This window comes from Plecotus auritus (genome assembly GCF_963455305.1).
Source record: "Plecotus auritus genome assembly, chromosome: 5".
NCBI lineage: Eukaryota > Metazoa > Chordata > Mammalia > Chiroptera > Vespertilionidae > Plecotus > Plecotus auritus.
The window spans coordinates 31,985,747-32,008,966 of record NC_137776.1 but is presented as its reverse complement, the minus strand read 5'-3'; the positions used below and the strand labels follow the sequence as shown (position 1 = coordinate 32,008,966).

The window sequence follows — 23,220 nt, the reverse complement described above, 5'->3', positions numbered from 1 at the left end:
CCCACTCCCAAGCCCAGCCTGCTTCTGGCTTCTTAGATGGCAGTGGTTGCTGTGCCCCCGAGCCCCTGCCCACCAAGGAAGAGACATGCCTCTGTGCCATGCATCAGAGGCACACCTGTTAGGAGATACACAAGCCGGGCTAGGTACATTTTGTACTTCTGTGATCACAAGAGCACACACACACCTACTTAGAGTGGGCTTGTTACATAAACAAAATAACAGAACAAGTAATATGCCTAGAAAAGACATGGTTTATTCTAGAATTTCAGTTGGAGTTAATACTTAAAAACCATTTATACATATGAGACATAAAACTTGTTGCCAAAAAGCTTAAGAGTATATTTTTATTTGTTAAAGAAGGAGGTTGAGTTATGGTTTTTGAATCTGGTATTTTGTTTCAAGGACATGTTTAGGCAGCCATCTCTTCCCAAGGGATTTGGGCCACAGCCTTCCTTCTGCCTCCTACCTGCTCTAAATTCCCAGTGCCTGTAACAAAGGAAGAAAGGGCACCCAACTGTGCATAGTTGAGAGTTCAGGTCATGTTTTTACAGTGTTAATTACTTTCCTTTTATTTTAGCTTGAAAAACATCCTTTAGCACAGAGGTTCTCAACCTGTGGGTCTCAACCCCTTTGGGGGTCCAAAGACCCTTTCACAGGGGTTGCCTAAGACCATTGGAAAACACAGATATTTACATTACGATTCATAACAGTAGCAAAATTACAGTTATGAAGTAGCATCAAAAATAATTTTATGGTTGGGGATCACTACAACATGAGGAACTGTATTAAAAGGTCGTGTCATTAGGAAGGTTGAGAACCACTGCTTTAGCACTTCTTATAAAGAAATTCTAGTGGTCATGAACTTTCTCAAGTTCCTTTTGATGGGTCTATTTCTCCTTTAATTCTAAAGGACAGCTTTGCTGAGTACTAATCTTCCTTAATAATTATTTTCTTTCAATGTTTTCAATATATCATCCACCCTCTCTTGATCTGCCAAATGTCTGTTGAGTAATTTTCTGATAGTCTTGTGGGGGCTCCGTTGTATGTGACATAGTTTCTTCTTTGTTGAACTTCTAATTTTGTTTTCTAATTTAATTTTGTTGTATGTTCTTGTTCTGTTTCCTGAACAGCAAACACTTGCTTGAAATTCAGCTCAAATTGCTCCTCCAGTCTCATTCCCCAGCAAAAGTTATTGCACTGAAAAAAAAAAAAGACAAAAATAATGATATTTATTATCAGTGTCATTACATACTTTGCAATTTGAGTATGATCAGAACCAGGCGTCCTCAAACTATGGCCCGCGGGCCACATGCGGCCCACCGAGGACATTTATTCGGCCCGCCGGGTGCCACTGCCTGTCCTGCTTAGCAGCCGACTGGTCCCAGGCCTGCAGTGTGCATAGGAATTTGTTCATAGTTTTTTTTTTAAACTATAGTCCGGCCCTCCAACAGTCTGAGGGACAGTGAACTGGCCTCCTGTTTAAAAATTTTGAGGACCCCTGATCAGAACTCTTGCCTAAAACCCTAAATTACATTAACCAGGTTAAGATTAAAAACTCATGTAGCTAAGAGTAATTTCCTTGTCCTAAGTGCATGATTATTTACTGCTAGAAGCCTGGTGCATGAAATTCATGCATGGGGGGGATGGGGTGGGGGGAAGGGTTGTTTTTTTTTTTGTGTGTGTGTGTGTGTGTGTGTGTGTGTGTGTGTCCCTCAGCCCAGCCTGCACCCTCTCCAATCTGGGATACCTCTCACAATCCAGGTCCAGGACTGCTGGCTCCCAACTGCTAGCCTGCGTGCCTGCCTGATTGCTCCTAACCGCTTCTTCCTGCCAGCCTGATCACCCCCTAAGCACTCCCCTGCCAGCCTGATCAATGCCTAACTGCTCCTCTGCTGGCCCGATTGCCCCTAGTTGCCTTCCCCTGCTGGCCTGGTCACCCCTAACTGTCCTCCTCTGCAGGCCTGGTCACACCAACTCCCTAACCTGCTGGCCCAGTCACCCCTAACTGCCCTACCTTGCCAGCCTGGTCGCACCTAACTGCCCTCCCTTGCAGGCCTAGCCCTCCCCTGCTGGCCTGGTCACTCCTAACTGCCCTCCTCTGCTGGCCTGGCTGCTCCCAACTGCCCTTCCCTGCAGGCCTGGTCCTTCCAACTGCCTCTCCTGTAGACCTGGTCGCTCACAACTGGCCTCCCCTGCAGGCCCAGTTGCCCATAAGTGCCCTTCCCTGCTTGCCTGGTCACCCCTAATTGCCCTCCCCTGCCAGCCTGGTCGCCCCTAACTGCTCTCCCCTGATGGCCTGGTTGCTCCAAACTGCCCTCCCCTGCAGGCCTGGTCCCCCCAACTGCCCTCCCCTGCAGGCCTGGGCACCCCCAACTGCCCTCCCTTGCAGTCCTGGTCCCTCACAACTGCCCTCCACTGCTGGTCTAATCGCCCACAACTACCCTCCCCTGCTGGCAATCTTGTGTCCACATGGGGGCAGCCATCTTTGACCACATGGGGGCTGCCATCTTGTGTGTTGGAGTGATGGTCAATTTGCATATTACCTTTTCATTATATTGGATTATCTAGGCAAAAATGAAAAATCATTACCATACTTGGGGACTCTTACTCATTTGGTTTGGGTTGTTTACTTTAGTGATAATTGAAAAAGTAATCTAAGGTCTGTGTAACTATCAAATATTACAGATGTCTAAGTATAATCAGTTATCTTCCTTTCACGTTGTCACTTCTATTCCTGTCTGTTAACTATATATTCATTTACATGCAAAGGAACCTGGAGTTTGAAATTTCTGAGAAGTTTGATTGAGAATGTTTGGAGAGAGATAAGAAGCACAATATAACTTTAAGATGCAATTCTCTTATCGGTTTGTTTGGAGCAGGGAGGACACAGTGTTCTCACTGGGCACCTCTTGCCTTTGAGGAGAGGAATGAGCTCTCAGGGGCCTGTGATGCTCTATCTTGAATTGTAAAAGTCACTCACTTTTGGGTCCCTTGCTTGTATAGGCTTATGATAGGATGAGATAAACTATAAAATTTCCCTACTCTAAAAAGTGAGGGCAAAGCGACTCAATGGAAAGAAAATGAAATAGAAACAGGGAAATCCACTTACCTTTTTAGATGCCCTGTGTTCCCGAAAGATGCGGCGCATGTCCTGCATAAACCCCATCACTCTGAGGTAACCCCGCTCCTTTAGCTTCTTCTTGATTTCATTCAGCATCAAAAAATCTACCATGCATTGAAGAATCTCTATTCTCTGATGAAAAAATAATATCATTGAGAGAATTTCTGATACAGTATAATGTCTGCCTTCTGTGGATTCCTATAAAATCCAGCTGAAATACATAGTAAAAAAAATAGCATCTCGTGTTCTCACTCCCATGGCTTTCAGATCACCAATCCTACAAGAGCCCATGTCAAGGTCAGATAACATTATGGAAGCCTGAAATAATGTTTTGTTATTGTTACTCACATAGTTATCATGTTGACTATTTGGAAAAACATTGCTCTCTGAATAGCATTCAGTCATCAAGAGGAGGAACTCACATTTCTAGAAAAGAAGAAGGATTTGAATGAAAAGCAGCTTAGAGAGCATGAGCCCATATGCATTCACAGCAGAGGCATGGCCACACTAGTTTTCCAGAAGTTTCCTCAACAGGTATGGCTCTAGGAAATAGACATGTAATGGCTGACTTTTTTTCTTTTCTGCAAATAGGTTCTGGTGAGTGTTCAGCATGTTGAGATCTGGTCAGAAGAGCAGACTCCCTTTGGTGCCCTCCTCCCACCCTATGACTGTTGACTTCTCACATGCAAGCAGAAAGGAGTGATCTTGGGGTTTGAATTTGACTCACCAGCTGCTCCTCAGGCCCCATCTGCCTCGCCAGGACCTCAGATTCCATGGCAGATTGCTGATTTCCTGAAGACTCCTTCACCCTGCACAAGGTGCAACTCCACGGGCTCCTGAGAGATTCGGCATAGGTGAGCAAGGCAAATCCCCAGAAACAGTCACTGTCCCTATGGCTGCCACTGTTTTCCTTTCAGGAGTGGCCAATGGGCACAACCTGAGAATGAAGGGGATACTCCCCAGATTCCCCAAGACCTACATGTGGGGTCTGAGCCAATGACCCTCCTCCCATCAAGGGTAGCAGCAGGAGTTGAGGGCATAGAGGTTGGTGTCAGAGTGAGTGGTGGGCTCTCCTTTCCCTGTCTGAGCTGCTGGGAGCACAAGGAGCCTTGCCCACCAGGCCTGAGTGCCAGAGACTGGGCCTTAACCCTTGGGCTCTTGGGCTTCAGTAAACCAGTTGAGAACATGGCAAAAAGTCCATGTTTCCTGCCATTTCTGAATAAGTACAGAACATAAACCACTGTCATTTCCATTCCTGTGAACAGGAATCTGTGCTGAGAAAGTTTTGGAAAGGACAGTAGTGGTATGTAGGCAAAAACCCAGCTACCGGCCTCAGCCTTCCAGAGGAAAGAGGAAAACATTACCCTCCAGCTCACAGGTCTTTAAACAGATCCCAGGATCATACCATTGGACCCCACACCTTCAACCCTGCTTCTTCCCCAACCGGACACAAGGAGGAACTCTGCAGGGGGAGTGTGCATGACAGGAGGAAAAGTCCCTAAAGGGAGCCAGGACTACATCTCACAAACCTCTCAGTTTCCACAGGTGGGAGGTGGCAGTCCCCATGAAAGAAGCTCAAACAAGTAATACAGCAGAAGAGATTTCCTTCATGGCAGCAGACCTTACATACGTCTGAACTTCTCAGCTAGAAGGTAAAACAATGTATTCCCAGTGAGAACCCAGAAGGCCACCACTATGAGAATCTAGAATGCACAACCTTTTGTGAACCTGGAAGAACACATATGAAACAGGAAGTATCAGAAATTATTTGAAAAAAAAAAACTAAAATAAAAATTAAAAAAATAAACTATATTTGGCCATGTTTGCTTTTCTGCCTTCTGAGAGACTTCAGACATCTTGAAAACATCTTGCAGTTAGTTCTATCCCAGGTAGAAATATCCTGTCTACTCCATGGTCTATTGGAGAAATTCCTACCCTCTTGTGATCATCTGAATTAGCACAAATGAGACTGGCTTGGGGTTTTTCCCACCCACTGATGAGTGCTGGGTGGAGGGAAAGCGGTCCATTGAGGAGCAGGAAGACATAGGGATGACAGTGTCCAACTTTCTCTGCTCTAACTATTTCTCCTTTCTCCAAACATGTGTGGCCTGTGCCATCACTGTATCAGCCTCACTGCTGTATCTCTTGTATTTCTCATCCTTCTCTTCCTCCAACATTTAGACAGAATCCCTCAGGTTTCCATCAAATCATGCTCAAAGCTGCAGTTACATTGCTATGTCTCCACCTTCCAGATGTCCAGCCTGTCTTCTGCATTTGTGCACATCCTTATGCTCACTCAGTGTTTCCTCCTGGGGCTTTAAAGAACACCCCAAACTCATCCAGGCAAAACCTCATGTATGCATCTGTCCTCACACCCATTACATGTTCATTCTTAGTGCTTCCTTTTCATTCACCTTTGACCGCAAATCTGAGAATCCATCCTGGGTCTGTACTTTCACTCATATCCCAAATCATATCTATGCCCATGCTTCACAGTAATTTTTAAGCTTCTTTTGCTAGTTCCATTGTTCCTATAGGTTCCACTGCATACCGGGATGCTGAGACCCTAATGAATAGATCCACCTTAATGCAGAGAGAAAAGTGGTCTGTTTCTCAAAGTCTGTATTATATCTCAGTTAGCAACTCACAAAGATCAGAAATGTCTTTCCTGAAGCAAATGACAGAGTAATTTGAAACAGAGTTATTTTATTTCTCTTTGTGTAGAAAGTAGTAAAAATGAGAAGTTATTAATTAACAGTTATTTTGAATATTGATCTGGACTTTTGGGCAAACATCTTGTGTTGGGCAAAGTTAGAGTCTGGTCATTTATTGTGCTTTTTAAAATGGCCATTTATGAGAAAGATCAAAACAGAGAATGTCTTGCCAAGAGCTCCCACCCTGTGTTCTGGAAGAATACTGAATCACATCCTCATTGGGGACTTAGACTGCTCTAGCATCAAGACCTAGTGCCATTTTCCTTCTCCTCACTGGAGAGATGCACAGATTATCATCATTCTCTAGAAAGTAGTGACCCTCTTCCAAGAACAAAGAAATAACATATGCAACCAACGCATAAGAATCTTGCATCCCTAATCTTTAATGAAGTTTAGAACCCTTTTCTCTTTGGCTTTTTGTTTCGTGGCTTGGCTGCCTATTTGAATTATCTGAGGAGAGTATGTAAAATACTAAATTCCTGGTCCCGACATCAGAGATTCTAAATTAATTGGTCTGGTTTGAGGCATGGGCATTGGTATTCTCCTTAAGTCATAGAATGAGTAACTTGTGTATCAAAATCATCTGGAGACATTTTAAAAATTCTATTGTCCAAGTCATAACTCAGAATGATTTAATCAAAATTTTGTCTAGAGTGGGATTCAGGCAATGTTATTTTTCAAAGGTCTTCAGGTGATTGCAGTATGTAACTTGAGTTGAGATTTAGCCTGAACAAGTGTGGTTATTAATGCATAAGATATTGTAAGGCAATGTTGAATCGGCTTGTAATGTCTATCCTAGAAAACACTATTAACAAGAGTGAGGGTACTCATGCTGGAAGAGTTGCCTACTCTCCCCATGGAATCTTGACCATGAGTAGTATGACATGACCCTCTGCATAACCATCTATCATTCAGAGTTTTGGGAACCATACAGTAGCCCAGAGATAACTCCACTACCTCCTATGGCTCTTCTGGGGCACTGCCCAAAGTTAAAATTAATCCAAGGCCCTTGGTACTACAATTCTTCTTTTATCTTCATCTCCCTTTTATCCAAATCCCAAGATTGCACCTGACTGACTTTTCACAGAAAACTGACTACCAGGTATTACACTTACATTGCTTTTGTATATTCAATAGAATGACTTGGCCTCTTTCCTTTCAGGCAGTCTCAGCTTTTATCTTCACCCAGGGCAGAGAAATCATAGACAAGTCTGAGCCACTGGAAAATGACCTAAGAAATGGTCATGTCACTGTCTGCCTCTCTGGGTAGCACAGAATCTCCTGCTTCCCAGTAGTTATCCTTCCATGGTAGACAACAAAGTTGAAGCAATCCTTAAGGCCAGGGATACTATTTCAGTCTTCTTCAATGGACATTGGGCATTGTTTATGCACTCAATAATTGTATGTTGAATGAGCAAATAAATGATTATTGTTTCGTTTAGGAAAAGAGATTATATGCTATCTCTTAAGCTAATATTAGCATATAATAAATGATTATTTGCCTTAGCATTTCAGGTTGACAACACAGCAACTGTCACAAGAAAGTAAAATTGACTCTCATCAGGAGACAGGGATGTGTTGTGTGGTGCCAAGTGCAACACTGAAGTTTCCAGAAACTGGGGGCTCCATCAGCAAGTAAAGTTCTGGGAGGCAAAGAGGATCCACTGAGGTAGTAATGGGTCCTGAGATCTGTCACTTTGGGTCATTTTGGTTCTTAATTAAGAAGACACAAAACATAGGGGCAATTGAACCTTGAAGCAGCTAAGTGTTATACCCATTGATAAGGATAGAACCTGTGAGTTGGAAGTTGCTAGCTCTTTTAGGTAATCCAGATTGAGTAACTTTAGACACATGGAGAATAGTAGAGACACTGCTGTTTAAAGTAGTCACTAAATAAAGTATGTTAAAATATTTTATCTTCAGTAAATCCAGTGGGTGAAATGTCCCAAGGACTGGTAGTTTCAAAGACCCAGAACATCAGATAATGTAAAGGCCTGGATCTTACATTTCCAGTGTTATATGAAGTCCCAGTGGACAGCTATGTGCAACTTCTTCAGCGAAAGCCTTGGACAGCATTTCTACCTGAATTGTATGAGAATGGCACTTCTCACCTTCCCCTCCTTCTCAAGTTCTCATCCATACTCAGTCTGGAAAAAATGATCATTTGCTGCTAAATCTGCACTGCACATTATGTATTTTGTATGTTGCCTCCATAGCCTTCTTCCATAGAGGGAGAAATCACTTTCCTAAGTAGAAAGGAGGCCTGCACAGCCCCTGAGGTGGAGGCAAAGGGGTGCATCAAAGTAAACATTTTTCCAGGTCAGCCCATCATGTAAGATACATCAATCTCCCAAGAGCTTTCTCCCTAACAGCGCCACCATGAAGGGCAAAAAAATTCCAACGGAGAAAGAATTTTATAACTGTGTGTATATTTTATTGAATAATGGAAGAGGATATAAAAATATGAACAAAATCTGGGAATGAGTTTAAGATGACCCTGTGACATTATTAAGACATTTTCTAATGAATTCCATAATTATGTTTGCTTTACATTTGACACCCTTACATCTGTATCTATAGCTAAAACTGTTCTGTGAGGTTATTGTGATGAATCCATATTATCCTAATCTCAAATGGTTTACCATCACAGATGATCTTGTATACAACCTAATGTTCAAAGTAGCATCTCTGAAGGCACATGCAAAAAAAAAAAAAATGGCTGGGGGTGGGAGGGACTAGAAGAAGAAACTTAATGGTAATCACACATTTGAGAAACCATAATAAAATCAGTTATGTAATAAGATCTTGCATAAACTAATAATCACCTCTTTTGACCTGCCATGTTCTGCTGGAGGTGTAGCTAGTAGTCCCTTCTGAAAGATAAAAAGATGCAAGTATATGGTTAGCCTGTGTTTATGTTTTGTGAGTCTGGCATTCAAACCTCCTCATAAATGTTTCTTATTGGATGTACCACTCAGTGTAAGCTCCAACCAAGGTGTCTAAATGAGATACCACTTCCCTCTCCTCACCTGTATTTATTCTATAATTCATCAGTTCACCTTTACAAACTTTTTCTCTACTCTTGTGCCTTTTTCCTAAGTTTTAAGAGGTGTTGCCTTCACAATCTCTTTGACACCTCTCACCTCCTTTCCATTCACACTAGTGCTATTCAAGCTTATGTCCTTACACCAAGGCTATTCAACCAACACACCTACAGGGTGACAGACACTCTGGACAACGTTGGGCACACAAAGGTATACAAACCCTAGAGGGGTCTAGGAGAACAAGGGATTGCATGAAAGGGTAAGTATAAAACATTATGAGAAGGGCCTTAACAGTGGGGTCAGGGAACCCAGGGAAAAGATAACAAAGCAGGTGAGTCAGGGAATATTCAGAGAGGAGTGACATAGGAGCTGAGCATTGTAGGTTCACTATAGGCCCCATGTTGTCTGAAATACTGTTTTAAAGATATTATTTCACACCTCAGGAGACTCCCTGATTCTGTATTGTATGTGCTATGAGTTTAAACTCCTTAACCTGGCATTAAATCACTCCACAAACAATCCCAATGGATGGATTATGCCATATTATACATAATTCGTCTTCCTCAACCCATGGAGCCACATTAGTCGTGTTTCTGGTTTTCACACATTCTTTCTTTGGAGTTCCTTATGCCCGCTTGTGGACTGTCTCCTTTCTTTCAGTGCCTAAAGTTGTCAGCAAGCACCTGAGTCAGAATGACCTATCTCTGCTTCAGGTTCCTGCATCTACTCCAATAGATCCCTTTTGACAAATTGATGTGCTGCCTTGTACTGAGGTCTGAGGGTCTGGCACCTCTCCCAGGGAAAAGGATGAAGTCAGGAGCCTTGGGGCTCTAGCCATAACCTAATAGTGACCTTATCTTCGATTACAACAAAAAAAAGGCATAACTTCTCTCCATCACTGGAATACCTTCATCAGCCATTGTAGGGTATACCCATTGTTGTGCACACGGGTCTTCCAACGACTGTGTGAGGTTCCGTAGCCCGCTTTCTCTTCAAATTCCTTAGGGGTGAACCAATTTCCATCCTGGCCTCTTATACACTTTCTTTTGGTTCCTGTAAGACCCAGGCAAGTTGATCGTGAAATCTCTTTGTCCTCAGAGCTCAGACATTGGCCTCCCATCACACTGGATCTAGAGACACCCAATTTAGGCTCAAGATCACTAGCAGAAGACTCTGGCTTCCCCTCTCAGACTTCAGAATCCCCCAAACCCAGCCTGTAAGTCCACTCCAAGGAGATTTCCTGCTTTGTGCACACATTTCTTTGACAGTTGTGCAACATAAAAAACATGACCATTAGCATAAAAATCAACATAATAAAAATATTCCAAAATCACCTACAAGGAAAAGCAAGTGATTCTGAACAATGAGAGGATTGCAACTTGTCATTGAATTCTGGAGATAGAGGACAGGCCAGACTCTCTGATGGCCCTGGGTCAGTGTGGAGGCAGAAACTCAAGTTCGACTGAGATCTCTGCTGCTCAGAATGGCACCATGGCAACATCTGTGCCCTGTATTACACCATTTTTTCATCTAAGTTTAAAGTCATTATTGAGAAAAGATCTTTCCATCCCTGAAATAATGGACATTAAAATAATTGTGAAATATCATTCAGTGGAAAATTTGTTATACATAAAAGATAGTTGTAACAACATTAGTCATCAGAGAAATGGAAATCAAAACCACAATAAGGTACTACATTATATGTACTAGGATGGCTGTAATAAGAAAGACAGATAATAACAAGTGTTGGTGAGAATGTAGAGAAATTGGAGTCCTGAGACTTTACTAGTGGGAATATAAACTGGTGAAGTACTATGGAAAATAATTTAGTTTTTCCTCAATAAATACCAACATAGAATTACCATATAACCCAGCAATTCTACTCCTCGGTATATTCCCAAATATACCGAATTTTTATGTTCACACAAAAAATTCACATGAATGTTCAAAACAGCACTATTTATAATAGCCGAAGAGTGGCTAAACTCCAACTAATAAATAGATAAACAAAATATAGCCTATCTATACTATGGAATATTATGTTATTTGGCAGTAAAAAGAAGGGAATACTATAAACTAGAGGCCCACTGCACAAAATTTGTGCACTTGGGGTGGGGGGCGGTCCCTCAGCCCAGCCTGCACCCTCTCACAGTGTGGGAGCCCTCGGGAGATATCTGACTGATGGCTTAGGCCTGCTCCACACGGGTGGTCAGTGTGCTTCCCATGGGCCTAAGCAGGCAGTTGGACATCCTTAGTACTGCCGTGGAGGCGGGAGAGGTTCCTGCCACCACCACTGTGCTCGCCAGCTGTGAGTGTGGCTTCTGGCTGAGTGGTGCTCCCCCTGTGGGAGTGCACTGACCACCAGGGGGAAGCTCCTGTGTTGAGCGTCTGCCCCCTGGTGGTCAGTGTGCATCATAGTGAATGGTCATTCCACCATTCGGTCGATTTGCATATTAACCTTTTATTATATAGGATGTTACTACATGGATGAACTTTGAAAACATCATGTTGCGTGAAAGAACCAGTCACAGAAAGGCACATGTTACATGAGTTAATTGATATGAAATGCTTAGAATAATCCAGTTTATAGATCAGAAAATAGATTAATGGTTGCTTAAGGTTGGGTGGTAGGGTGAGGTTGGAATGGGCATTGACCACTGGGAGACATGGCGATTCCTCTAGGGGGGGAAAAATGTTCTAAAATTAGATTTTGATAATGGTTACATAATCTTATACAGTAAATAAAAAGAAAGAAACAAAAATCCCAACAATGAATTCTACACTGCAAATGGTGAATTGTGTGATATATGAGTTATATCTCAGGAAAGTTGTTTAAAAAATAGTTATGATGCGAACATTTATGTTAATTGGTGTTCACTGGTCATATTAAGAGAAATCTCATATTAAGTTTATTATAAAAGACAATTATTGTAAAGCTTTATAATTAAAAAATCACAAAACATTTTGTATTTATGATGTAAATTGACTCTCAACGTTATACCATGAGGCAGGTTTGTTTTTTGTTACTATCCCATTTTTAGATTAGAAATTTCAGGCTCAGGAACTGTTCTTTTAAAAAAAATATTATTGATTTTAGAGAGAAAGGAAGAGGGAGAGATAGAAACGTCAATAATGAGAGAGAATCATTGATTGGCTGTCTCCTGCATGCCCCAAACTTGCGATCAAGCCTGCAACCCAGGCATGTGCTCTGACCTGGAATCCAACCATGACCTCCTAGTTCATAAATCAATGCTCAAATACTGAGCAACACTGGCTGGGTGGAAGTATTCTTTATTCAGTCACTCTTGGCATAGTTGAGACTAGGCCTTATATTTTCTGATTCTAAATTCTGTGGTCATGTCACTACATCGAACCTCCTATCCTGTGATGATTATCTAGAAGGGGTATAGGATATGAAGGTGGGCACTGAAGGCTTCTTTTCTTTCATATCTGATAAAAAGTAAAATATGAAATATTTTCCTCCCATAGACTGATGCTTCTGCACTTCTCTTTGGTTCTTTGGCTAGTCTTATGGACACTTCCATGTGGGAGTGAGCACTTAATAAGCACCATTTCTTAAAGTATAAAAATATCATCTTAGGGATCCCTTCCTTCTTTCAGGCCACAGTGGGGCCTCAATTCCCTGAACAAAGGGTAATTCCATTACTACATACGATTTCTTCATATAGGTATTATAAATTAAAGTAGACTATAAAACCCACCTTGTTCGAACTCCTTAATATATAACATGCCTTTTATCTCCCCACAGGTCACTGGAAATATTTCAGAATGAAAATTCACACTTTCTTCTTTGTGCTCTCTTGTCCCTGAAAAAGAATATTCTTCAGTCTATTTCATTTTACAATTGTACATGTACAACTTCCTCCAATGTTGGGTTTGTTTCTATAAAGACATAGAAGTACTACTTAGAAAACTTTATTCCACAGATCTCCAGAGTTTCAAAGTCTTTCTTTCAGTGGCATTTTTTATACATAACCAGAGATTTTACTTCTCAAATCTCACACCAAACAGAATGCTTTACCAGAGATACCAGGCATCAATAAAATTGTCTTAATTCCCACCTTGGTCAGTGTCCTTCAATGGTAGAGCATTGGCCTGTGCACTAATAGGTCTCAGGTTTGATTCCTGGTCAAGGGCACATACCTGGGTTGCAGGTTCATCCAGGCCCCAGTTGTGGTACTCACGGGAGGCAACAAATCGATGTGTCTCTCTAACATCAATGTTTCTATCTATCTCTCTGCCTCCCCCTCCCTCCCTTCCACTCCTCTAAAAACCAATGGGAAAAATACCCTTGTACAAGGATTAACAACACCAACAAAAAAATTGTCTTAACTCCTAATCCAGTCAGCTCCCTTGATTCTTACGTGACAATGAAACACACAGGTGCTGTCATGTTCTGCAGGAAGCTCTCCAGCTATGCTATTCCATTGTAGTTAGGTAGCTGGAGACAGAGTCAAACACTGTGCATGCAGCTCCTGTTTGAGCTCTGACTCACTGGCAGAGAGGATAATGATGGGGTAACCTAAGGGAGATGGTGTCTGCCTGATATTTGTGTTCTGTTGCTTTATCTGATTTCTTCTCCACATCAGCTTTCTCCAAAGCTGAAAGTGGAGCTCAGGTAACTTTAGAGCAATCTTCAAATGGCATGGCTAGCTGGACTATTGCTGTCTGACAATGGTGTGCCCTTTATCAAAAGCTATATCCAATGCTCTGATTGTCTAACTCTATGACCTCATCTCCTGTCCACACACTTCTCTATTATGGTTCTTTTCAAACTTCTTTAGAAAAAAACATACAATTAAAAACCTAAAAATTAACATTAAACGAGACAAAATTTGAACAGTATACATTTGCAAAATTCATCATGTAATATATTAATACTAGAGGCCTGGTGTATGAAAATTCATGCACTGGAGGGGGGGTCCCTGAGTCCAGCCTGCCCCCTCTCACAGTCCAGGAGCCCTCAGGGTGGGAGGTGATCCGGCGATCAGGGGAAGGCAATGCCCCATCACACCTTTGCTGCTACCACTGCTGGCAGCACAAGCTTTGGCCGGCCCTGGTTACCTGAGCCTCCGGTGGCCCTGGGTGGCTGAGCAGCAGCCATCCGAGGCTTGCCTGCACCTTGGGCCAGCCCTGGGCGGCTGGGGGGCTGAGGGGACTAGGGACTCCAGAGGCAGGCGTGCCCTGGCGGGGCTGAGGGGATTGGATGCTGCCATCTTTGAGGGTGGGGCAGCAATTAGCATATTCCCTCCTTATTGAATGTGGGCACCGCCATCTTTGTGACGGTGTGAGGGTCAATTAGTATATTCCCTCTTTATTAGATAGGATACATATTCTTGGACAGCATGGTTAAAAAATGACCAACATAGCAGAAACACTAGTAAGACAGATACCAGTCATTTGTAGAAGAGAACAAATGACCAATAACCAGTGAAAAGTGCTCAACTACACTAAAAAATTATAGTAATGCAAATTAAAATGGGAATGAAATAAAAGTATCTACTGTTAAATTGGCAAAATGTGTGCTTGATATACTGATTAAAATAAGGGAAATGTAACACTATGAATAGATTAACTCAGATAAGTAATATAATTCTAAATATGTTAATACTTGGGCAGAAAAAATCTGAGAAGATATCCAAAACAGTTCATAGATTTTAACATTGAAAAGCAACAAAGATGTGAGCTTTTAAAAACATATAAATTGCTGATTCGAAAGATGTAAAGTAATCATATAAAGGTAAAATATTCTCTCTCTTTTTTTTAATCTCATGAAAGGTGGTAGTTCTCTGTTGTGGCTGTAATAAATTCCCCAAAACTTTGTAACCTAAAGCAACACAGGTTTTTATCTTATAATTCTAAAGGTCTGAATTTCTGAATTAAGTTTCACTGGCCTCACATCAAGGTGCCCACAGGGCTTTGTTCTTTTCTGGAGGCTATAGTAAGAAAGAATCCTTTTTTTTTTTTTTTTTTTTTTTTAGCTTTTCCAGCTCTAAGTGCTGCACACATTTCTTGACTCATTGCCTTCTGCTTTCATCTTCAAACACAGCCACATTACATCTCTGATTATTATTCCATAGACACAAATCTGCACAGCAGGAGAGTTTTTCTGATTTTAAGCATCTACATGATTTGTCTGGGGCCACCCAGATTATCCAGATAATGGCACCATTTCATTACCTTAATCACATTTTCAAACTCTCTTTCACCATGTAAAGAGACAGATTAGAGGCTCCAGGGACTAGACATGGACATCTCTGTTTCTGTTGGTATAAAATTCTCAAGAACCTTATAGGTCTCCCATGTATGTCATGGGGATTTGCTCCATTAGACAAGAGGCTCCTCCACAGATGTTTCCAATATAATCACATATCTATATTTTAGTTCAGCTGAGATGGCTGAGGAGATCTATGAGCTACATGCTTAGTCTCATCAAAGAACCTTTCTGTGACTAAATATTCTGATCTTTCGCTGCTTCCGAGGCTCTAGCAAAAAGTTGTCCAGCCACACTCTTGGTCATTCTACAGAGCACACTTAACCTGACAGAGAATCTCAATTTTAGCATCTTTTGGTAGTCTGTGTAAGCTAAGACAATCCAAATCATCAAGTCCTGATTTCTTTTTGTTGAGCAGTTCTCCTCCCTTCAGTTTATTTTGTTCTTCTCACATTTTACTTTAAGCAGCAAAAAAGAAACCAGCTTCATCTTCATCACCTAGAAACCTCCTTAGTGTATATCCAGAAAGTTCTGCTTTCCATATATCTGCAGGACAGGATTTTGCTCCACTTTCTGTCACTATATAATAAGACTCCTCTTCCTCACATTTACAAAAACATATTCTTTATTCCCTTCTGCGCCCTCACCAGTCACACCTTTAACCTCCATGTTTGTACATACTTGTGCTGTTCAGGATGACTTATGAATTCTCTGAGACAACATAGATGTTCTCCTCCATGTCTTTTTTCCTTCAGAGTCCTCCCTGGGTCTTCAGTATCCACATTTCTACAAACTGCTCAAGGCTAGGCTTTTTTTTATTTTAATCATTCTACTTAAAATTCTTCTAGCCTCTACCCACTGCCCAAAGCCATTGCCACATTTTTAGAAATGTTTTATAGCCACAACCCAATTTTAATAACCAAAGTCTATATTATTTTCATATTGCTGCCATAACAATTTACTATAAATAGTGGGCTTAAACAACACAAATTCATATCTTACAATTAATGTCCATTAGAATTATGACATGGCCTCACTGGGCTAAAATCCAGTTTGTAACAGGCTTTCATTCCTTTCTGGAGGCTGTAGGGGACAATCTCTTTCCTTGATTTTTCTGCTTCTTAAGGTCACCCACATATCCTATTCCCTTCTTCGATCTTCAGAGCCAGCAATATTGCATCTCTCTGACCATTCTCCCATATCACTATCCCTCTCTCCATAGCCAAGAAAGGTTCTCCACATTTTAAAGATTAGGAGAATATATTGAGGCGACCCAGAGAATCCAGGATAATCTCTCTCATTTTAAGTTCCCTAGTTAAATTAAATCTGCAAAGTCCACTTGCCATGTAAGATAACAGATTGCAGGTTCCAGGGATTAGGGCACAGACATCTTTGAGAAGCCATCATTCTAGCTACCACAATATTATAAATAATAATAATGATGAAACTCTGGTATTTAAAAACTCATTTCTACATCAAAGCAAGCAAAATATATTCACTCTTACTTTTTTTACTCTCAGCTTTTTCTAAAGTAGATTTTTCCCCAAGATGCACAGTACCTAAAAAAAAAAAAAAAAAAAGGTGGTAGTGAGAAAATAAAAATAAATAAATAGAAGTTGCAGATCTTAGCATAATTTATAGTGCAGAAACCTTAGTTTATAAGGGTGTTTCATTTATTGATTCTCTCTTTCTTCTAAAGAAACTAAAAACACATTAAATTGAGGATTCCAGGATTGGCCATGAGAATTCCTTTATTTCTAAATAGGACTTTGAAAAACACTTTGAATACCTTAGTACTTCATTTTATGTAGGGATAGGAACAGGTATCTTATCCTGTCCAGGTCTTCAGTTTTTATGAGATGTCAGAGTCCCCTCGTCTGGGCCCTCAAAGAATAGTGGAACTACTTTATCCTTTCATTTGCATAAAAATGCACTTGCATTGCTCTTGTACCATTGACCTTTTATACCATTTAGCCCAACCCACCAATGCAGAAAGTTTAATGAGTATCATCTAAAATCACAACAGATTATTTTTTTTATTTTAAAGAAAAAACAAAAATAGTTGAACAAAGCTTGTGTAGCAAAGAAAGCTATTAAGCTATTTGTTACATTTGCTCTTAGGTCTTTTCAGGTTACTGTCCCTAAATAGACTTGTTTTTAATGTTCACAGGATTTGAAAGTAAAGGAAAACAAAGCCTTAACCAAAAGAGTTGCGAATCTTATACAGTTATCTGGCCTAACATTTTGGTTGTTGTAAGCATAAATAGATATCTTGTTTGCAAAGACATTTAAATCCCATATAATAAAACCCTAATATGCAAATTGACCAAACATTGAAACAACTGGCAGAATGATGGGGCTCATGGCTGGCGAGCACAGGGGTGGTGGTGGGAGTCTGTCCCAGCTCCAGCAGTGCTAAAAAACATCAAGCTGAGCAGTAAGTATCAGTGAGCAGGTGGGTGGTAAGAAGTGAGGGGTCCCAGACAATGAGAGGGATGTCCGCCTGCCGGCTTAGGCCCGCTCCCTGGAAGGAGCGGGCCTAAGCCAGCATGCGGACATCCCCTGAGCTCTCTTGGACTTCAGAGGATGCAGGCTGGGCTGAGGGACCCCCCCACTCCACCCAGTGCATGAGTTTCGTGCACTGGGCCTCTAGTATCACTATAAAGACCAATGTTATGCTGGGGATCACCGTCAAAAGCCATAAATGGATTTGATAGTAATAGCCAGAAGCTTTTTCTTCTATCAATAATTAGAGTCTATTTAATTTTGAACAGGTTTGTGAAAAATTTAACCAATAGCTGACTCTCCCACTTTCTCTACTCTATACAGAATAGGTGGTGAGTAGGTGGACATCACTATGTAATCCACCACATTGGAAGATTTTATGTCTAATAACAGGAATAAGACACACTGCCATTCAAATAGAGCCATCTTAAGCATCAATTTTTAGTGATTTCTTTCTTTGTGGTTTTGTTTATTTTATTTTATTGAATTTATTGAGGTGACATTGGTTAATGAAATTACACAGGTCTCAGGTATACAGTGCTACAGTGTGTCATCTGTATACTGAATTGTGTGTTCACCACCCCAAGTCAAGTCTCCTTCCATCACCATTCCCTCCCCCTTTACCCTCTTGTACCTCCCCTACTCCATCCTCCTGCTGTTAATCACCATACTGCTGTCTGTGTCTGTATATAAGAGGGGTTTTTCCCCTTTGCTTAATTTCCTTACCCTTATCACCCAGTCCCTCAACCCCAACTCACATCTGACAGCTGTCACTCTGGTCTCTGAATCTATAGGTCATTTCCTGTTTTGTTTGTTAGTTTATTTTATTCTTTACAGTTTTCTATAAGGGGTTTAGGGACCAATGGGATTAAAGGGGGAAAAGAGAGGAACATATGTAATACTTTGAACAATAATTTTTTTTTGAATGGCATGAGATCAAGGCAGTAATAGGCTCCCAGTCCTTGGTGTGTGTTCAGAGAAACAGGAGCTCTGAGCTCAGACTCCTGATGTCCTAAAGCCCAGCAATGGCAGTCCTTACCCTTCTCATCAGGACCAATTCTCAGTGCAGAGCTACAGGCTCCCGGGGGCTTATCCTGTGCACCGAATCCTGAAGAACCTTGAAGACTTCTCACTGCAGAGCTACAGGGTTCTGGGAGGTTATTTTGTGCACCAAATCCTGAAGGCACTCCAGAACTTCTCATTGCCAAGCTGCAGGCTCCTGGGGGCTTATTCTGTGCACTGAACCCTGAAGACACTTCAGAAACTCTCACAATTCTCACTGCAGATCTACAGGGTCCTGGGGGCTGATTCTGTGCACTGAATCCTGAAGACACTTTAGGGTTTCTCACTGCAGAGCTACAGGCTCCTGGTGGCTGATTCTGAGCACTGAATCCTGAAGACACTTTAGGGTTTCTCACTGCAGAGCTACAGGCTCCTGGTGGCTGATTCTGAGCACTGAATCCTGAAGACACTTTAGGGTTTCTCACTGCAGAGCTACAGGCTCCTGGTGGCTGATTCTGAGTACTGAATCCTGAGGACACTTCAGAAACTCTCACTGCAGAGCTCCAGGGACCTTGTGGCTGATTCTGAGCACTGAATCCTGAAGACACTTCAGAAACTCTCACTGCAGAGCTACAGGCTCCTAGGGGCTGATTCTCTGCACTGAATCCTGAAGGCACTTCAGAAACTCTCACTGCAGAGCTACAGGGACCTGGTGGCTGATTCTGTGCACTGAATCCTGAAGACACTTTAGGGTTTCCCACTGCAGAGCTACAGGCTCCTGGGGGCTGATTCTGTGCACTGAATCCTGAAGACACTTTAGGGTTTCCCATTGCAGAGCTACAGGGACCCGGGGGCTGATTTTGTGCACTGAACCCTGAAGACACTTTAGGGTTTCCCACTGCAGAGCTACAGGGATCTGGGAGCTTCTTCTGTGCACTGAACCCTGAAGACACTTTAGGGTTTCCCACTGCAGAGCTACAGGCTCCTGGGGGCTGATTCTGTGCACTGAATCCTGGAGGCACTTCAGAAACTCTCACAAGTATCACTGCAGATCTACAGGGTCCTGGGGGCTGATTCTGTGCACTGAACCCTGAAGACACTTCAGAAACTCTCACTGCAGAGCTACAGGGTCCTGGTGGCTGATTCTGTACACTGAATCCTGAAGACACTTTAGGGTTTCTCACTGCAGAGCTACAGGCTCCTGGTGGCTGATTCTGAGCACTGAATCCTGAAGACACTTCAGAAACTCTCACTGCAGAGCTACAGGGACCTGGTGGCTGATTCTGAGCACTGAACCCTGAAGACACTTTAGGGTTTCCCACTGCAGAACTACAGGCTCCTGGGGACTGATTCTGTGCACTGAATCCTGAAGACACTTCAGGGTTTCTCACTGCAGAGCTACAGACTCCTGGGGGCTGATTCTGTGCACTGAACCCTGAAGGCACTTCAGAAACTCTCACTGCAGAGCTACAGGGTCCTGGTGGCTGATTCTGTACACTGAATCCTGAAGACACTTTAGGGTTTCTCACTGCAGAGCTACAGGCTCCTGGTGGCTGATTCTGAGCACTGAATCCTGAAGACACTTCAGAAACTCTCACTGCAGAGCTACAGGGACCTGGTGGCTGATTCTGAGCACTGAACCCTGAAGACACTTTAGGGTTTCCCACTGCAGAGCTACAGGCTCCTGGGGGCTGATTCTGTGCACTGAATCCTGAAGACACTTCAGGGTTTCTCACTGCAGAGCTACAGACTCCTGGGGGCTGATTCTGTGCACTGAACCCTGAAGGCACTTCAGAAACTCTCACTGCAGAGCTACAGGGATCTGGGGGCTTCTTCTGTGCACTGAATCCTGAAGGCACTTCAGAAACTCTCACTGCAGAGCTACAGGGTCCTGGTGGCTGATTCTGTACACTGAATCCTGAAGACACTTCAGGGTTTCTCACTGCAGAGCTACAGGGACCTGGTGGCTGATTCTGTGCACTGAATCCTGAAAACACGTCAGAAACTCTCACTGCAGAGCTACAGGCTCCTGGGGGCTGATTCTGTACACTGAATCCTGAAGACACTTCAGGGTTTCTCACTGCAGAGCTACATGCTCCTGGTGGCTGATTCTGTACACTGAATCCTGAAGACACCTTAGGGTTTCTCACTGCAGAGCTACAGACTCCTGGGGGCTGATTCTGTGCACTGAACCCTGAAGGCACTTCAGAAACTCTCACTGCAGAGCTACAGGGATCTGGGGGCTTCTTCTGTGCACTGAATCCTGAAGGCACTTCAGAAACTCTCACTGCAGAGCTACAGGCTCCTGGGGGCTGATTCTGTACACTGAATCCTGAAGACACTTCAGGGTTTCTCACTGCAGAGCTACAGGGACCTGGTGGCTGATTCTGTGCACTGAATCCTGAAAACACGTCAGAAACTCTCACTGCAGAGCTACAGGCTCCTGGGGGCTGATTCTGTACACTGAATCCTGAAGACACTTCAGGGTTTCTCACTGCAGAGCTACATGCTCCTGGTGGCTGATTCTGTGCACTGAATCCTGAAGACACCTTAGGGTTTCTCACTGCAGAGCTACAGGCTCCTGGGGGCTGATTCTGTGCATTGAATCCTGAAGACACTTCACAAACTCTCACTGCAGAGCTACAGTGATCTGGTGGCTGATTCTGTGCACTGAATCCTGAAGACACTTCACAAACTCTCACTGCAGAGCTACAGGGATCTGGGGGCTTCTGTGCACTGAATCCTGAAGATACTTCAGGGTTTCTCACTGCAGAGCTACAGGGACCTGGTAGCTGATTCTGTGCACTGAATCCTGAAGACACTTTAGGGTTTCCCATTGCAGAGCTACAGGGACCCGGGGGCTGATTTTGTGCACTGAACCCTGAAGACACTTTAGGGTTTCCCACTGCAGACCTACAGGGATCTGGGGGCTTCTTCTGTGCACTGAACCCTGAAGACAATTTAGGGTTTCCCACTGCAGAGCTACAGGCTCCTGAAGGCTTATTCTGAGCACTGAATCCTGAAGACACTTCAGGGTTTCTCACTGCAGAGCTACAGGCTCCTGAGGGCTTCTTCTGTGCACTGAATCCTGAAGACACTTTAGGGTTTCTCACTGCAGAGCTACAGGCTCCTGGGGGCTGATTCTGTGCACTGAATCCTGAAGACACTTCAGGGTTTCTCACTGCAGAGCTACAGGGATCTGGGGGCTTCTTCTGTGCACTGAACCCTGAAGACACTTTAGGGTTTCTCACTGCAGAGCTACAGGGACCTGGGGGCTTCTTCTGTGCACTGAATCCTGAAGACACTTTAGGGTTTCTCACTGCAGAGCTACAGGCTCGTGGGGGCTTCTTCTGTGCACTGAACCCTGAAGACACTTTAGGGTTTCCCACTGCAGAGCTACAGGCTCCTGGGAGCTGATTCTGTGCACTGAATCCTGAAGGCACTTCACAAACTCTCACTGCAGAGCTACAGGGACCTGGTGGCTGATTCTGTGCACTGAATCCTGAAGACACTTTAGTGTTTCTCACTGCAGAGCTACAGGCTCCTGGGGACTGATTCTGTGCACTGAATCCTGAAGGCACTTCAGAAACTCTCACTGCAGAGCTACAGGCTCCTGGGGGCTTTTCCTGGGCACCAAATCCTGGAGACACTTCAAGAATTTTCACTGCACTGCCACAGGTTACTAGAGGCTTCTTCACTGCACAGAGTCCTGAAGAGTCTTCAATACTTCTCCCTGCAGAAGGAACAAATGTTTCTTAAAGATCTCAGTGTATGACATAGTAACGGAAAGAATAAAAAGTGTGGGAAGCTCTAAAAACCCATGTGTAGAATATCAATTTTTCAGACCTACATGATCTGCCTTCTGTACTCTCATGACATATAGGTCAATATTTTATCCCTCACTGTCCCCTGAGCCTGAACTAAGATATTTCACTCTCAGTGGGCTTCTCTGATTTCTTTCTTTTAAAAAATATATTTTCTTATTGATTTTAGAGAGAGTGTGTATGGGAGAGGGAGACAACCATCTATGAGAGAAGAACATCATGGATCAGCTGCCTCCTAAACACAACCTTATTGGGCACAAAATCTGCAACTCTTGGCAAGTGCCCTGATGGGAAATCAAACCAGAGACTTCTGTGTGCATGGGAGGCTGCTAAGCCAACTGAGCCACAACAGCCAGGGTTTCTCTCTGTGTTTTTTTGGCCCTCTGTATTTTGCACTACATTCTCCTTCTTTTACATGTAGCTTATGGATTTGTGTTCATGTCTGTCATTATATTCTATTTTAGCTCGGCTTCTTTCCCAAGGTGGTCTTAGAAATCTGGTATTGAAGAAGGCAGATCTCTCATTTGTATGCTGCCCAGAATGACTTTGTGAAATAGATTCCCTCCCCAATTGTAAAACACTTTGGAATCTTTGCTTCAGAAAACAATTTGAAATTGTATTGTGTTTGAGTGATTGACCTTTTAGGTGTATTTGTCATAGCCATTAGCCTAACTAACACAAAAGTTAAAATATAAACTATGTTAAATTAAAGCAAATTTGTATTTACTATAAAGGAGTAGCAAAAAATTAAAATGAATCTTTTGAATAAAAAAAC

General features: G+C 42.8%; 1 protein-coding gene across 1 annotated transcript in view; it reads right to left on the bottom strand.

Moving 5' to 3' along the window:
• Positions 1–232: 232 nt before the first annotated feature.
• The window catches only part of LOC308248031 (uncharacterized protein), a 55,486-nt gene continuing 32,498 nt past the window's right edge, over positions 233–23,220 (bottom strand). The window contains exons 17-26 of the mRNA XM_080667951.1: positions 18,659–22,354; positions 16,620–16,673; positions 12,602–12,706; positions 9,787–9,932; positions 8,661–8,708; positions 4,651–4,766; positions 3,849–3,957; positions 3,470–3,547; positions 3,110–3,253; positions 233–1,197 (exon numbers count right to left, since the gene is read on the bottom strand). Coding sequence (XP_080524077.1) covers positions 1,087–1,197; positions 3,110–3,253; positions 3,470–3,547; positions 3,849–3,957; positions 4,651–4,766; positions 8,661–8,708; positions 9,787–9,932; positions 12,602–12,706; positions 16,620–16,673; positions 18,659–22,354 — 4,607 coding nt within the window. The 3' untranslated portion in view covers positions 233–1,086. The remainder of the gene's footprint in view (positions 1,198–3,109; positions 3,254–3,469; positions 3,548–3,848; positions 3,958–4,650; positions 4,767–8,660; positions 8,709–9,786; positions 9,933–12,601; positions 12,707–16,619; positions 16,674–18,658; positions 22,355–23,220) is intronic.